Source organism: Anopheles maculipalpis, chromosome 3RL (genome assembly GCF_943734695.1).
Source record: "Anopheles maculipalpis chromosome 3RL, idAnoMacuDA_375_x, whole genome shotgun sequence".
NCBI lineage: Eukaryota > Metazoa > Arthropoda > Insecta > Diptera > Culicidae > Anopheles > Anopheles maculipalpis.
Genome location: NC_064872.1, coordinates 68,347,985 through 68,363,435, shown reverse-complemented (window position 1 = coordinate 68,363,435; position 15,451 = coordinate 68,347,985). Strand labels below are relative to the sequence as shown.

The 15,451-nt window shown below is 44.5% G+C and overlaps 3 protein-coding genes across 3 annotated transcripts in view; 1 reads left to right on the top strand and 2 right to left on the bottom strand.

The window, feature by feature from the left end:
- LOC126563419 (40S ribosomal protein S27) overlaps positions 1-15,451 on the bottom strand; it is a 262,225-nt gene that overhangs the window by 123,776 nt on the left and 122,998 nt on the right. The gene's annotated exons all lie outside the window — the stretch shown is intronic.
- Positions 1-15,451, top strand: part of LOC126562579 (nuclear migration protein nudC) — a 170,565-nt gene that overhangs the window by 137,446 nt on the left and 17,668 nt on the right. The window lies entirely within an intron of this gene.
- LOC126561752 (nucleosome-remodeling factor subunit NURF301-like) overlaps positions 5,996-15,451 on the bottom strand; it is a 135,885-nt gene continuing 126,429 nt past the window's right edge. The window contains exons 2-4 of the mRNA XM_050218062.1: positions 8,000-8,026; positions 6,591-7,902; positions 5,996-6,230 (exon numbers count right to left, since the gene is read on the bottom strand). Of these exons, the coding sequence (XP_050074019.1) occupies positions 6,031-6,230; positions 6,591-7,902; positions 8,000-8,026 (1,539 nt within the window). The 3' untranslated portion in view covers positions 5,996-6,030. The remainder of the gene's footprint in view (positions 6,231-6,590; positions 7,903-7,999; positions 8,027-15,451) is intronic.

Here is a 15,451-nt window from a genome sequence, read left to right as displayed (position 1 = left end):
CACAGCTTTGCCAATTGGAATTCTTTTCACGCGGTTCCTCTTGTGCCTAATCTATTTGTTTCCTTCGCTCTGTTCTTCGTCCTACACCACATTATTCGTTTCGTTTCAAGTTCACATAAATTCAAAAATCCTCACCCATAGTTAATTATCAATGTTTGATCAAACATTGAATATTATATTTAAATATTTTCATTTCACTTCTTTTTCTTAAACGTTGATCCTTTTGTGTGAAAAATGTTTCCGGTTCAAATCATACGTAAACTACAAGTGTGAGGAAAGCCAACAGAAATTTAGGAACCGAAAAAATTCCTTTGGAGAAGGATTTTGGAGTGCAGGGTGTCGATTTTTTGCTTGAATAAAAACTGGTATAATGAAAATATATACATACAAAAAAAGCGAATTTTGTTTACAAAAACAATAATAAATCGAAAACGGATGTGCAATAGGAATACGACATTTCCTCTCCTAGTGAACCTGTCTCTGAAACAAAAATACTGGCCCTATTTCAAAAGCTTAGCCTGTTCGACACATCTTCCTCCTAAACCTAAAATAGTTATGAGCCTTATAATTTGAATATTATTTACTTTCCCTTCCTATATCATTGATGTTCCTATATTCCTCTTCAATCGAAACGGTGAACAAAAATCCCTTCATCCTCGTTATGTTTTTTATTGGTTTTTTTTTGTTTTATATACCAGAAAGAAACAGGACAAATTAAATGAATGAATTAAAGATAAGAGATTGGTCGGAGATCGATGGGAATGCACGGTTGTTCTTCTTCCTCGGTTCATGATAATATTTGTTTTAGCAAATTGAGCTCTCTCTGTGTATTGTGATTTTGTTTTGCTTTTCTGCTTTGCCGGCGTTTGTAGTACTGATTTACTCATTTGCGATCAAAAAGCGAGAGCACACGCGCGGGAAACGACGCACACACAAAAAAAAATGGGAAAAGGATGAGAGATGTGGAAGTGGAGAAGGTACGGGAGGAAAGAGCATTACATTTCTGGTTTTCTTAAAAAATGAAAAAAAAATGTATGAATAGTGCAAAAATAATATAAAAATAAGTTAAAATGGCATGAAAGATGGTTTGTACGAAACCAGCTTGAGTATCAACATGAAAACGATATAAAGTAAATAAAAAAACGCAAAAGAACAATCTCTCTGATTAAAAAAGAACGCACCAGAAAATAATAAACCGATAAAAGCATTATTATAAGAAAAAAGCTCTTGCAAACTCAACACATCAAAACATTGCAGCAGGAGTAAGTAGATTTGGTAGTAAAACAATAGAAAACATCATTGTACTTTAACAAAATAACAAACAACACTGTGGGCAAACAAATAGCAAGAAAAACACAAGGAGGAGTAAATGTGGTTGTAGTTAGATTAGAAGGAGAAAAAAACGATCATCAATCAGTTGTATGGCCTTATGTTTAGCAATTTAACGTTGTTCCTTAGTTCTTTTGTTTCCATTATTGTTATTCGTTGTTGGATTGGAACTAAGTGTTTCACTAATTTTAGAGCTGCATCAATCATTATTGGCCATTTTTTTCTCGCTAAAGCAATGCACAAAACAATGCACAGAAAGAACAACGAAACCATACACGCACCAACACACGCACACACACATTTTCGCAGGGATCATGTGAAAACAAAAAATCAGGAACGGTGTGCCAGACGAAGAGATCTAAAACGAAAGCCCTGCCCGCCAACGTTTCAGCGCTCTGCATTTAAGTGTCGTTTTTATGCTTTTCACTTGCTCTTCCTGGGGGTCTTGTTGTGCCTGTGTTCCCTGTTATTTTTGTAAACTATCATACCCTCAAAAACCAAGTTGTAGTGAGCTCTGTGTGTGTGGATAATCGAACTCCTTTTCTTACTTATGGTATTGGAAAAATACCTTCCTGAGTGTTTTTTAATCAGTTCTCTACTAATTCATGCACAGCTCACCAACACAACATGTATCCCATGTCGTCATCCTACACATATGTACAACTAAATCGCTAACTTAAAAAGCAAAAGAGACAAGGATAAAGGAGAATTGCATTCCCGCATTCATATTATATGTCGCAGCATGTGGCTTCCTTTCTTCACTTTCTCGATCCGCCCTCTTTCCGCTTGTGGTGGTGATAAAAGTGAATAGTAATATTAGAGGATTAGTAGAGGGTAGTAACACAAAATTCACTCACTAACGTATGTCTTTTTGTTTTTTTTTTTGTTTTCATCAATTCCAAGATTGGCTTGTTACCGTTTGTGCTCACTACACAACACGACACGATTACTTGTGGTATAGCATAGAAGGTATATTATGGCTCGGAGACCGGTGTGCGACGTGAATAAAAGATTGAATATAATCGAGGCCAAAAGAAACAAACAAAAATCAGCAAATAAATGCTACACAATGTAACAAAGAAAGAAAAGTTGGTTCCTTTCGTTACGGAAACACAAACTAAATTGAGCAATAATAGATCATTTTATAGGTACAACATAATACAAAGAGATAAAAAGAGAGACAGAGAGAGAATAAGGATACTTCGTTTCGTCATGTGATTTAGGATATTAACAAGCAAATACACGCACACACCGGAAATTATTTTTGTAAAATTCGTTTTTTTTGTTGTTGTTGTTGTAGTTGCTGTTATTCTTGCTCAGATACATTTGTTTTATTATAATGTTTTGTTTCTTTATTGATTACCACTGTTGTTTGCTTTCAATTTGCTGTTGTCAATTCTTTTTCATTATGTTCTCCTAATTATTCCGTGTATCAATTGTATGATGATGATGATGATGATGATATATATTACCATCATTTCCTACTACTATTCTTACATTATTCCATGAAGAATATTGTATGTGTTTGTTACTAATTTTTACACTACACACACACGTCTCTTTTTTACGAGAAAAAAAAATCGTGTGTCATCAATTCTACAATATTCTCCAACATATTTGTGTTACTAAAGTCAACTGGCCGTTCCTTCTTTTTAACGCAATTCCTTCATGCACGCGCATTGCCACACACACACACATACACCTTCCTTGTTGTGTAGCGTGTGAGAGGTTTTGTTGTGTATTAGATAAACGTACAAAACTTCCATTTTTCTTGCTCTTGTTTAAAGTTTTATGTTGATTAATTACAGTTGCGCCCTTCCTTTTTGTTACAGCAAATAGAAATGTTACCATGCTGTGTGTATAAAGTGTAAGGTGGCGAGGCGGACTTATTATGTTTAATACTAAGGTATTATGTACAGTGTTGCTTAGGGCAGTTAAGTTTTACTTATGGTACCAAGAGTGAGATAAAAAAGGGAGAGAGAGAGTCCGTTTCCGCCTTGCTTTTCTCTTTATTAATAACGCAAAATGGTTTGTATCTTTTTCTAGTTTACTTCCCCCCCGTTTTTCAGTGACCCCCCGAGAGTGACACCCCGATTGTTTTATGGGACCTTTTGTCAAGCAAAATCATAGAAAAATCTCCTCGACAGATAGAACATATTCTGTTAAGCCGCTTGATGTTAAGCACACACAGAGAACATTCAAATCATCAAGCACAGAAAGGGATAAATAATATACTACACGCCACGCCGGTAGTTAAAGCATTTTAATACAAAATCGGTATAGCAAGGAAAGATATTTCATCTTATTATGATGAATATTAACGTCCAGCGACGTTTCATCATGTTTAATGTTAACCGAGGCAAGAAAAAACTGGTTTTCATGAGGCGGTTCTAAGACGCCACACTAACAATCTATTTGCCGATTCCATTATATTTCAAATAGGAAAAAGAATCTCATTGAGTTTCTAGCTACCCTCTCTAATAAATATATGTGGTTTGTCATGGAAAAACTGGAAAAATGATATTAAATCTACTAAAAATCCAAAAAAAGACATGTGAATATTTCGCCCTGTGAGGAATGGTACTCCAACTTAAGAAAAATCGCATTAGAAGATAATTAGCAGTTTGCAGTTCTGATGCAGCGGTAGACTTAGAGTTTTGTTTGGATATAGTGACCTCTGCACATGTCTAACAGGGATGCTATAACGTTCCTCATACTGAATGCGAAAAGAATAGTTTCTTTGATCTGTGATAGTACGCACGAGAAGTGGTACTTGTTTTGTACCTGTGTTGAAACTTAGACACAGACCACCATCTGCTTTGGTCGTTGTAATAATGCATCACAGAAACCTCCTCGTAACGTAATAATATGCAGTAAATATTTTATCATGTAGTAAACGTACTCCGAAACCAATGAATGCTCAAAACACCTTATCATAACACTCTCCCAGGGCATATTCTATCGTTTATCGAAGGGCTTGTTGAAATCCGATCGAATTAATGAGTTCGCTTTGTTTATCCAGCTTTGTTTCGATTATGCAGAGATAAAGTTGTGTCGATCTGTGTTTGTGTGTGCCCCAATGTATACACATGGCCACAAGGATCGTCATTGCATTGCTCGTGACACATGACCTGGATCTCTCTATAGATTTATTTAGAAAATGGAGTGTTTTGTTGTATCAATCTCATCAAACAAAGGAACAGACCATGTCATGTTTTAAGTGTCAATCCACTCTAGAGTAGTTTTAGGTTAATAGCTAGATTAGCTTGCACACTGATTTCATTGGTCGTTCAAAGAGCTTTCGTAATTCACCCAAAACCAAGAGCCATTTGCAGGTGGATGGTAATTGCCATTTGTTGAGCTTAAGTAAAGTCCCTTTGAAATTTGGTATTGACATATACAACAGTGTAAGATGTACCGCCACTGGTCGCGACCCGGTGGTGTATGCGACAGTGGCGCCGGTCTTCAAACGACAGGACCGGAGGGCAAATCCCATCTGGACCACCCCCCCGCATTGAGGACAGACTATCCAACTACGTGGTATCGGTAGTCAAGTAAGCCACTCCGATGGCCGGCGTGACCTTAAAAGGTCTTTAAGCCAAGAAAACGGACAAGTAGAAGTATCATGTGAGGTACGCATTCGACACCCTAACTTCGGCAAATAAGTATCAACCATTATCTAACCCGTGGGTTTTGCCCTTTTGAATGAAAAATAATACTAAAAACTAAACGAAACAATATACATACATGTATGCGTAGGGTGCAACACTGGTAATAAGGAATGTACGGTACAACATTCCACATTAGAAATACATTTTATCGAAAGCCCTAGTTTTTTAATATACGCGCGTGTATTATTGCAAAAAGACTGTGTCGAAGTTACATATATCTTTTCTTTTTTAACAATAACTAAAATAGCTATATCAAATAATATTCATTGCAATAGCGGCATTTGATCGTCTCGTTAGGTTTGTTAGTTTTTACTTAGGTTTCCAGTATCAAATCAAGCGCTTCCCTAAAACAAGCGTATCTTAATTAATCGATTTAGGTTAATTTAAAAATAAGTAAAAAAAAACAAGTAGATTAAACATCAAAACACACAACGACGCTTTTTTTTAACTTTTACCCTTCACTATGTAAAACTGTCTTGTAGTAGTAGATCTTGGTATTATACAATTTACTTTTTAAGTTAGTCAGAGCATTGGATACGAAACCAAGCTCGCGGGTGGGTTGGCAGGCAGGCTGGCAGGGGGGGGGGGGGGGGGGGGGGATTCGGCGAGGGGAAAACCGTATTATTCATAGTTATCGAAAAAGATTTGTCAAGCTAGTGTAAAAATGCTATGTAACAAACGTAGAACAAACAAACAAAATCGTAAAATCACGTACAAGACACACCTAATCTAACAAACCTGGGAAAGTAGTTTCGCGCTTATTTGGTGTTGGATGTAATAATGCTGGTTAAATGATTTAGCTCACTGTTTTTGTATTATCGTCCTCATCGTGTCTCTTGTGCTTTACACACATTTCCACCACAGTCCTCCCCCCCACACACACAGCAATTATGTAGTAGATTATGAATTATAATTCAAAGTGACGGAAATGGGTGGGGCGGGAGGGAAAGGATGTTGTAGACCATAGAGGGGGCGGCTAGAGAGCATGATGAAATGATGGGAGGGAAGAAGCCGGGCCTTTTAAAACCCTCTAAAAGCGACTTACTTGATGGTGTATCTGTATCGGTGTCCCGGCCGTTTCTTGCTTTATTTGCACCGGCGTCAACGGTGGCGGTTGGCTGGCGGCCGCCACTGCACCGGTGTTTGCTATCGTGTTTTGGGGCGGTTGAATTGCGAGATAGATTTTCGTCGGTCCAATCATGCCACCTTGCCGACCGTTCGATTCTTGTACTGTGCGCAAATGGTCAGAAAAGCAAAACGGAAAGTTAGTAATCAAATTATGTTAATAATTTACGAGGTTTTCACGGATTCTATTGACCCACTCAGCAAGTTACAGAGCCATTCGAGCATATTATTGACTCGTTCGGTGCGCTATTGATGTGGTCGGATGATTGTGTTTTGACTTGTCCAGCAACGCTATTGACATCATGGTTGGTAAATTTGTTTATCAACTATCAAAGCGCATTAATTTTTCACAGTGCAGTTTGCTAGTTGATCACAGATTTCAATTCGATAAAAAAGCCACGGTAGACTGGCTGAATGTCTTAATAAAATCCGCAAAAGAAACCCTGTAATGCTGTACAAACTTACCACGAAGTAGTTGCTGCTTTACTTGCTGCTGTACGAGTGCCGTCTGCTGTGGTGTAAAATCGCTGCCCTGTAGTCCTTGCAGCACAATCCTTGGCCCTTGCCCGGTATGCACAACCTGTGCCGTAACACACTTAATAACCGTGCCGGGTGGTTGACCTTGCAGAAGAGACTGTTCCACAGAATTGCTTATTTGTTGTTGTTGTTGCTGCTGCTGAATGACGGCACTATTCATATCCGTTGTGGTTTGCTGCAGTACTTGCTGCACGGCAGGCTGTATGATTTGCTGCTGCTGAATCAGTTGTTGCTGCTGTTGTTGCTGCTGCGCCAATTGCTGCTGCAGCTGTTGCTGCTGTGTTTGAGCGGGATCGGTGAGGTTAGCGACGGGAATAATTTGTGATGTACCATTCGGTTGCGCCTTGACGTGGGCCACAACTTGAGCCTGATTGTTGCTGATCGGTCGTAACAATACCTGCTGCCCATTTACGTTAGCCAGCTGCAACTTCCCGCTGGACAACTGTTGGGCCAAACTTTGCACCTGGCTGATAGCCACCGTTTGCTGCTGGGGCTGGGAGGTTGTCGCAACCGTCTGCATAGTGGCTGTCGCCGGCTGCTGAATCTGAATTTGTATTTGCTGTGTTTGCTGTTGCTGCTGAGGTTGTATAGACGCCGTAGCAACGGTCGGTTGGGCGGCCGTTACGATTTGTTGTACTTTCTGAATTTGTTGCATCGTCCCCGTTGTCGTCAGCTGACCGCCAGCCACCGACACAACGGCAGGTTGCGTTTGTATCTGTAGCGGTGTATTGTTGACGAGCTTCTGTCCACTGTTCAGTATGATACGCTGCCCACCGATCATGATCTGCTGTCCCGGGGAGGCAACGATCTGTTGAACCATCTTCTGACCACCGTGATTGATAATGATCTGCTGTGGAGTTCCACCAACGCTGCCCGCATTTTGTATCAGTATCTGTTTGGTAACGGTCGGCTGACCGGGTGTGGTGGCCAGTAGCACCTTTTGCGTTGGTATTGTGGATTGGGCGGTGCTGGAAGCAGCTGCCGCTGCTGCTGCTGCTGCTGCCGTCGGTTCAACGATTACCTTCTGACCGCCCTGCACCTGTGCACCTTGGAGTAGCTGCTGCAAGTTCGATTGTGTCACCACTTTCTGTACCGGCGTAGAGGTGGCCAGCAACTGATGGCCACTGCTGGTAATGACCTTCTGCAGTGTGCTCTGGTTATTGATCAATATTTTCTGCGGCGTGGACGAAACAATCTGCTGAACGTTTTGTACTGGTGTCGCTGCGTTTGAAGTTTGTACCTTTTGGGAGGCGAATGATAGAGGCAAACATTAATAATATAACTACAAAAATTCTTTTAAATTCGAAAACACATTGTGCTTTGCACTTTGCACCTACCTTGTGCAAGAGTTGTCGCTGTACCACCTGTTTCACTGGTTGAGGCGATGAAGCACCCGTTGGAGTCGTCGTTGTTACGTTGCGCATCAACACTCCCTTGTTCAGTATGTGTGGTGCTGTAGGCGTGGATGGCGTACTGGACTCAGCACTCGTTACGGTCGATGTTGCCGTGGAGGTGGTGTTGGGCGTTCCTGTTTGACCGACTTTCACAATCTTCTGACCGATCTTCGTAATCATTTGTTTGGGAGCTGCGTAAAAGAGGAATAAAAGCAGTGTTATTTTTAGTGAAATTTAAATACTTATACATTAGGGTGAAAAAGGCCGGCTTAACTTAAATAGAATAAAAGCAAACAAATAAAAAAGAACTCAACAATGAAACCTATTGGCTATTGACTCTTAGTTGAGACAATTTATCAGTAGTAAAGAGTGGAACACTCGATCAAAAACCGATTCAAAATCAATATAGATGGAGTTGACCAGCGGAATTAAATTGGACATAGTGGAACGCTTAGGGAGAAAAACATGTTTTTGAGATATAATAACACTAAGAGTCTATAATGCTACAAATTATAGACAACAAATAAACATAGGTTCGACGAAAGTAACATGAAAATACTTACAATTGGGATTGCTGCTAAGCACGTGCAATTTACCGTCCGGAGTTTGTATCAGCTGCTGGCCCGGATTTAAACCACGTACGCTCACTTTACCATCTGGTCCCCGAATGATTTGCACCTTCTGCGGACCATCCGGTTTAGACGTTCCTGCAGATTGCTGCTGCTGCTGACTGGCGGTGGAAGCTGACTGGGAGGTCGTAACATTCTGCTGGATAACTTTTGTCGTACCATCCGCATTCTTCACTATAATCTTGCGCTGAATGATGCCCGTTGCTTTAGGAGTGGTGCCACCTTCTACAAAAAAACAACAACACACGTACACAAACATCGTTAATATAAATGCATCAATTTGTTATCTAAAATTCCACAAACAGAAACGTACCTCCTCCTTGCTTCAATTCCAAAGCTCGCTTTTGATTATGTGCCGCCCGCTGTATGCGCAACTGTTGCTCCATCTTTTCATTAATTTCATCCCGTGATACTTTACTGTTAGCGGAGCCGGAGGACGATTTGTTATTATTCGTCGCACCTCCTCCACCACCACCACCACCACCACCACCGGGCGATGCGGATGCAGAATCGTTCATTCGATTGTTCACCGGCAACTTGCCGGTACTGTTCCGCGTGACCGGCTGGGCGGAGGCCGCAACAAGCTTTTCCTGCTTTTCACCGTACAGCTTTATCTCCCACAATTCCAGCTTGTCCTCGTCGATCCATTCTTCCGACACTTGCGGTTCGGTTTGTTGGGGCGATTCGGCACGCTTTCGTTTGCGCAATCCGGACCGAATCGATTGAACTTCTGCTATTAACGTAAGAAGAAGAAAAAATACATCATAATATTATTAGCTTCTTTTGAGACTAGGGATGAATAAATTTTCATTTTTCCCGAATTCAGATCAAGCGGAGAGTAATTACTCAGGATTAATCTGGAGTTTACTCCGGAGTAATTACTACAAATAAACCGAACTAATAAGGTTTAACATCTGGATTTCTCCGAAGTAAAATCCGCAGTGCAATCCGGAATTAATATCGGAGATTACTACGGATTACACCGGATCAATCCGGATTGCACTCCGCACTGCTCCGAAGCAATCTCCGGAATTTACTATGGATTTTTTCCTAAGTATACTCCGGTACAAAGCATGCAACAAGCACCACAACTACTGCTTACCTCGTACAGTTTTCGGCAATTCCAACGGTATGACCACCTTCCGTCTGAGGTACTGCAACCGTTCATTAAACATACCCACGTGCCGGTGGCGCAGCAACTCTAGTGACATTATTTCCGACTCTGTAGTCACCTGATGCTTTCCGTCAGCCGTTACCGGCTTCATAGCCATATCGTCCCACCGCAAGCAAGTCCAAAGGATGCGCAACTGCAATCCTACCGCAGCCAGCGATGAAAGATTGACGCTACGATACAGCCAGCAGGTTTTGAAGAGTGGGCGTGAACAAGGATACGGCCACACGGATGTGTTCGCTTTGGCGAGATGGTGAAAACCGGCCACTTGCAGTCGTCCACCGTGTTTGGCCAGCTTCAACAGTTCACCGCGTGGTAGTACCATTATCGATGATACGCCCGGTTTCTTCGTGCGGAAATAATTGACCACCGGGTAGCGTGGTTTGCCATTGCCCAGGATAGGAATGCGGACGTCCGTTTTAGGTTTTGCTTCAGCAGCACCGCCAGCTGCAGTAGCGGCACCGGCACCTTTCACCGCCGGTGGGAGAGTTTTCTTCAGGTAAACCTTACCCTTTGTGCTGCTGACCGAGTACACGCGCACACTTCCATCGGGTGCTTCCTCCTTCTCTTCTGCTTCCTCTTTTTTCGTACTGCGCGACGGTAGCGCAAAGCGACGATTCGGCCGCCTGGGAACCATAAACTCTAGCTTACTTTCGATAACCCCGCCTATCTCTTCCTTTGGCTTCAGTGGCGTAGTTGCTGCTGTTGTTGTGGCGGAGACATTTTCCTTTACCGCAACGGTTGCTTCTTCGTTCGCTTTCGTTGCCGCCGCTATCCGTGAAGATCGGCCTCGACCACGTGTTACGCGCGTTCCATCGCCAAGCGAAACATCCGACGAAAGCGAGTTTGAGTTGGAATTCTCGTTCAACGGTGTAACGCCACTGATATCGCCCGCCGCTACGTCCTCTCCGTCCACCGGTTTTGCATCCTCGATCATCGGTGTCGACGTTACGTCGAGCGCCGTGTTGGTGCTATCGAGTGCGTTATCTTCGCTGCTGCACACAACTTCCTCCTTTACCACATCGTCACAATCCATTATGGCCGGTGGTGGACCAGCAGCATCAGTAGCATCCTCTTGCTTTATGGTAACACCACCGATGAACGCCGTTTCCTGCTTTGGGTACACCTTCTCCGTCAATTTGGCCAGCAACCCTTCATCGTACTCCGCGAGCGTTCGTTTCGATCGCTCCAAATCGTCGTTGAGCGATTTAAACAGATGGACCGAAAAGTTGGTAAGCAAATTTTCAAAGCTTTCCTTTTTCGCCTCGGTCAGCTTCTGTTCGAGGATGGATTTCGAGGCATTCGCTGCTCCCGCTACTCCACTAGCGGTAGCCGCCGTTGACTGAACGGTACTGGTGTGTTGAATTTCCATCAGCTGCATTTGCTTAAGTAGTGCAAACAGTTTCGCCTTCAGTGCTGTCCTCTGTCGACATAACGAAGAATAGCACGAAGCCGTCGTAGCGGTTGTTGAGGAAGATGTGCTGCAAGAGATCGAATAGCACGGATAGCGAGCGGCGGCACGATTTGCGTAGTGATACTGTACACGCAACTCTTGCGCCTTACTGACCAACGTCTGCAACCGTTCCCGATACTGCCGATTGCGCAGATGCTGCTGATAAGCGGTAATGTGAGGTTTAATGGTAACTGTACCGACTTGTCCTGCCTGCGTTGCACGGCTGTTAACAATTCGTTGCAGCTGCTTCTCGATACATTCGCTCGGAGGAAGTACACGCACCGTTATGACCGTCGTATTGCTTGGTGTACTGTCCGCCTTCGAAACTACGGCCGGCTCTTCACCCAAACCTTCATCCTGACGCTCCTTGGCAAGCTTAATGCGTTGCTCTTCGGCATCGCGTAAGTTGAGCCGACGCTGTAGCAATCCCTCCAACAGTGGACACTTGCGACCGACCTTCGGGTACAGTATGCGACCCTGCGGGGTGGAAAGTGCTCGCGAAACATCTAGTTCGGTGCTGTACTGTTGCGGGACTTCGAACGTTTCGATTTGATTTATCTTCTGCAGTAGCTTTTCGTTGAGCGATTCAATGTCGGTGAGGAAATCGACAGCGGCCGGCTTCGTCGGTTGACGACTTTTAACGAACGCTTCGTACGATCGCCAGTCCAGCTTCTGTACCTTGCGTTCGCGCGTTTCAGGCACCAGCACCGGCAGCACGATGTGAGCCGCTTCGTTCGTTGTGCGGCCGGGAGGAAGTTGCTTCCTTCGTCGTCCCGTTCCCATCCACACCCAATCCCACTGACCGTGGATTCGATACTCTTCGCCCTTCTGCTTCCACACCTGATGCTTGAGGCCAAGAGAATATTTCACAAAATTTACCGCCGTCCGGTTGCGCTCTTCCTCGTCGTCCCGTTCACGCTTTTCGCGCTTCTCCAACTTTTTCTTTTCCTCCCGCTCGGCCAACGTTATACGGTACATTTTCGTGTGCCCTAACTGCTCGTGCCATACGCTGGCGAAGACGACACCACGCAGACACGCCTGAAACATACACATTGCCCGGGCAAACTCGTTCGGCGTACTGCACACACCGATCGCATTGATCCACACTTTTCGCAGGCGGTTCCAGTTATGGTGCAGGAACGGTGTGACGATCGCCTGTTCCAGTGCCAGCAACGTTTGCCGGATGGTCGTGATGATTTGTTGCTGTGTGGCGTACAGTCCACCACCGAGCCATTTAAACTCCGACACCGGCGTGAGAGAGAATTTGTGCGATAGGTGACGCTTCTTGTCGCGTTCCTCGTTGCGCTGCGGTTTGTTAAGCGCGATCGGATGCACCGCATACTGGTTGACGTAGTTTTTGTACCCATTCTCCATGCCTAGCTTGAAATAGAGCGTCCCGTTCGATAGTTGCGTTACCTTTTGGCGTGTTAGCCGATCGATACTATCTGGGGCCGTGTTTGCAGCCGCTGCCGCACTACTGCTTTGTACGGAACTTGCTGTCTCTTCCTTTGGATTTTTCTTCTTCAGCTCGTCAAGGTTAAACGTGCGCGGAGTTAGTGATCCCGTTTTGGATCGCGTTACATGTTTGCTGCCACCGGCGGCGCCACCATTCACCTGCTGAGCAACACCATCCTCTTCCTTCACTGTTTCTTCGGATTCTTTATCCTTGGCATGCTGCTGTTCGCCACCGTTCTCGCCTGTCGCTCCTTCCTCTCGCTCTTTGTCATCTTCTTCCCCCTCCGCGTCTTTGGCTTGTTCTTCTACTGCCGGCTGACCAAGCAATTTCTCGACGCGCTGATTGTCAACCTCAAAGTACGACTTCTTGGCTCCCTTGTGTTGATTCGTTAATGTTTCGGTAAGCGTCATCTGTCGCACGATGTCTTCGCGATACTTCTGATCCAACTCCTGGTAGAGTTCTGCTTCCAGCTCGTCGGGATCTAGCTTCGAAAGCAGTAGCTCAAACTGTTTCACCGTACTGTAGTACCACACCTGTGACGAGTCTTCATTTTCAACAAAGATCCTGCGTACCACGAACCAATACTTTCGTCCGTGCCGATCGAACCCGAGCATTTCCTGTCTCGAGAGCATGCCCTGCTTTTCCTGTGTCGAGATGCAGTCTATTACGCCGGACACTTTGTGCGACTTGCATAGATTACACTGCCAGTCCCCTTTCGGCACGTCTATCAGCGGTGGTTCCACACATTCGAGATGGAACACGGCTGGACAGGTTTCACAGCAAAGCAGCTCGCCGACGCGATGACACACCCGACAGTGGTCATCATACCGGATGGCTTCCTGCATTACATCATCACGCACCTGTGTCGTTACCAAGAATTGATCCGTCAAAAACTGCAACACATACAGGCGATCTTCCGCCGGCACGTACGGATACTCGGAAGTGGTTAGTATCTTGAGTACGCTCTGATCTAGGCTGGGGTCGCTCTCGATGTAGCTACGCAGCACCTCCGGCCAGGTAATGCAATCGATCAGGTACAGCGCAATGTTTACGCTGTCCTTCTGATCGAGCGGACCAAAGTGCGTTTGCTGGGAATCTTCTTCCCGCAGTATGCCCTTCAGCAGCATAATGTGCAGCTCGGTCAGTAGCGCGCTCTGCTCTTCGCTCCAGATGGCGGCACAAAAGTCCTCGAAACGAAACGGAGACAACCGTACCTGGTGCCGGAAGCGTCGGATAATTTCGTAGATGGACGTGCACCTGAGCACAATGTCCGTAGGCACTAGCAGATCCTTGGACGAATCTGGTAGCTCGAGCGGTGGTACTTCGCGCTCCTGCAGCCAGATCGGATCCGGGCTTGGATCCTTCAGATAGATCATCCCCCCATTCAGGCCGGGCCCACCGCTCGAGCTGGTCATTGAGAAATCACTATCGGATTCGTTACCTAGACTTTCATCCGAATCACTGGGCGAGCGCAGATAGTCATCGTCGAGATCGGTCTTGTCGCTATCGTCGCCAAAGTCGGAACCGTAATGATATTCCGAATCGTGATACGAGTATGCTGTTAAAGTATAACAAATTTATTAGCTTTTTGTTTCATTTTTGTTCTTCAACACGATTAGACACAAATCTTCATCAAAGTACACATAATCGATTTTTTTAACGATGAAACTCTGTTGCTTTTTTGATCCAAAAAAAAAAAATTTGTTTCTTTCATCTCAAATCATCTCCATTTACAACACGATCGGGGAAAAAAAACATAAATACAGACACACAAAAGTGGCGTCAAAAAAGAAAAATAACTTAAAAGGGAATTTCATCAAAACAAAGTTTCCCCGTCGGCCCGCGACAACGCGTACCACACACCCTGCTCCCTCCTCTTCCAAAGCACACACTTGCGTGCGTCCCTACAACTAACTGTCAAAAAGAAGGTTCAGCGCGCTGTGCGAGCGAAAAAATGGAGGGAAAACGAACACACACACACACATACGCACACAGCCTGGCAGCGCGTCGCACAGCGCGTACCATCTCCTTTGCTGTGATGTTGTTGATGTTTTTGGAAGGAATATGATGCAAGAACGAAAATATGTTGTTTAAATGAAAGTGCCTTAGTTCAACAACATACCTTTTCGGGCGGAAGAATTATTATGTCCTCCGCGTCCTCGGCCACTCGGACGTCCACGCGTTGTCGATTTTCTTCCCCGTGTGCTTTTTGTGGCGGGTGTTCTCCGTGAGGTGGAGGGACGGCTTTCCTCGCTGCCGTGGGGCGAGGAGGCGCGAGACGCTGACGGTGTACTGCTTCCATCCTGACCATCTTTGCACAAATATTTGGGCTTCTTCATCAGATGATACTGGAACTTTTTCGGCCGTTCCATGGTTGCCGTTTTGGGCGGGCGGCCCCTCCGTTTGCCCACGGACGCACTGCCGCCCGGACCGTTTGACTGTCTTCCAGTCATTGTGTGTGTGTTTGTTGTTTTTTTTTTTCACTATATTCGATCCAACTTTCACACGGTTGATCTATACGGTTTTTTGATTATTCATTAAGCTGCATCAGTAAATCGTGCATAGTCAGGCTTTCTCACTCCGGGTACTCGTTTACCCTCTTCGAATCGTTAGTGCCGGAAGGAAAAGAAGCCTCGATTGGAGATACGTTAAGTGCAGAAAAACACATTAATTCTTGCTTTTACTT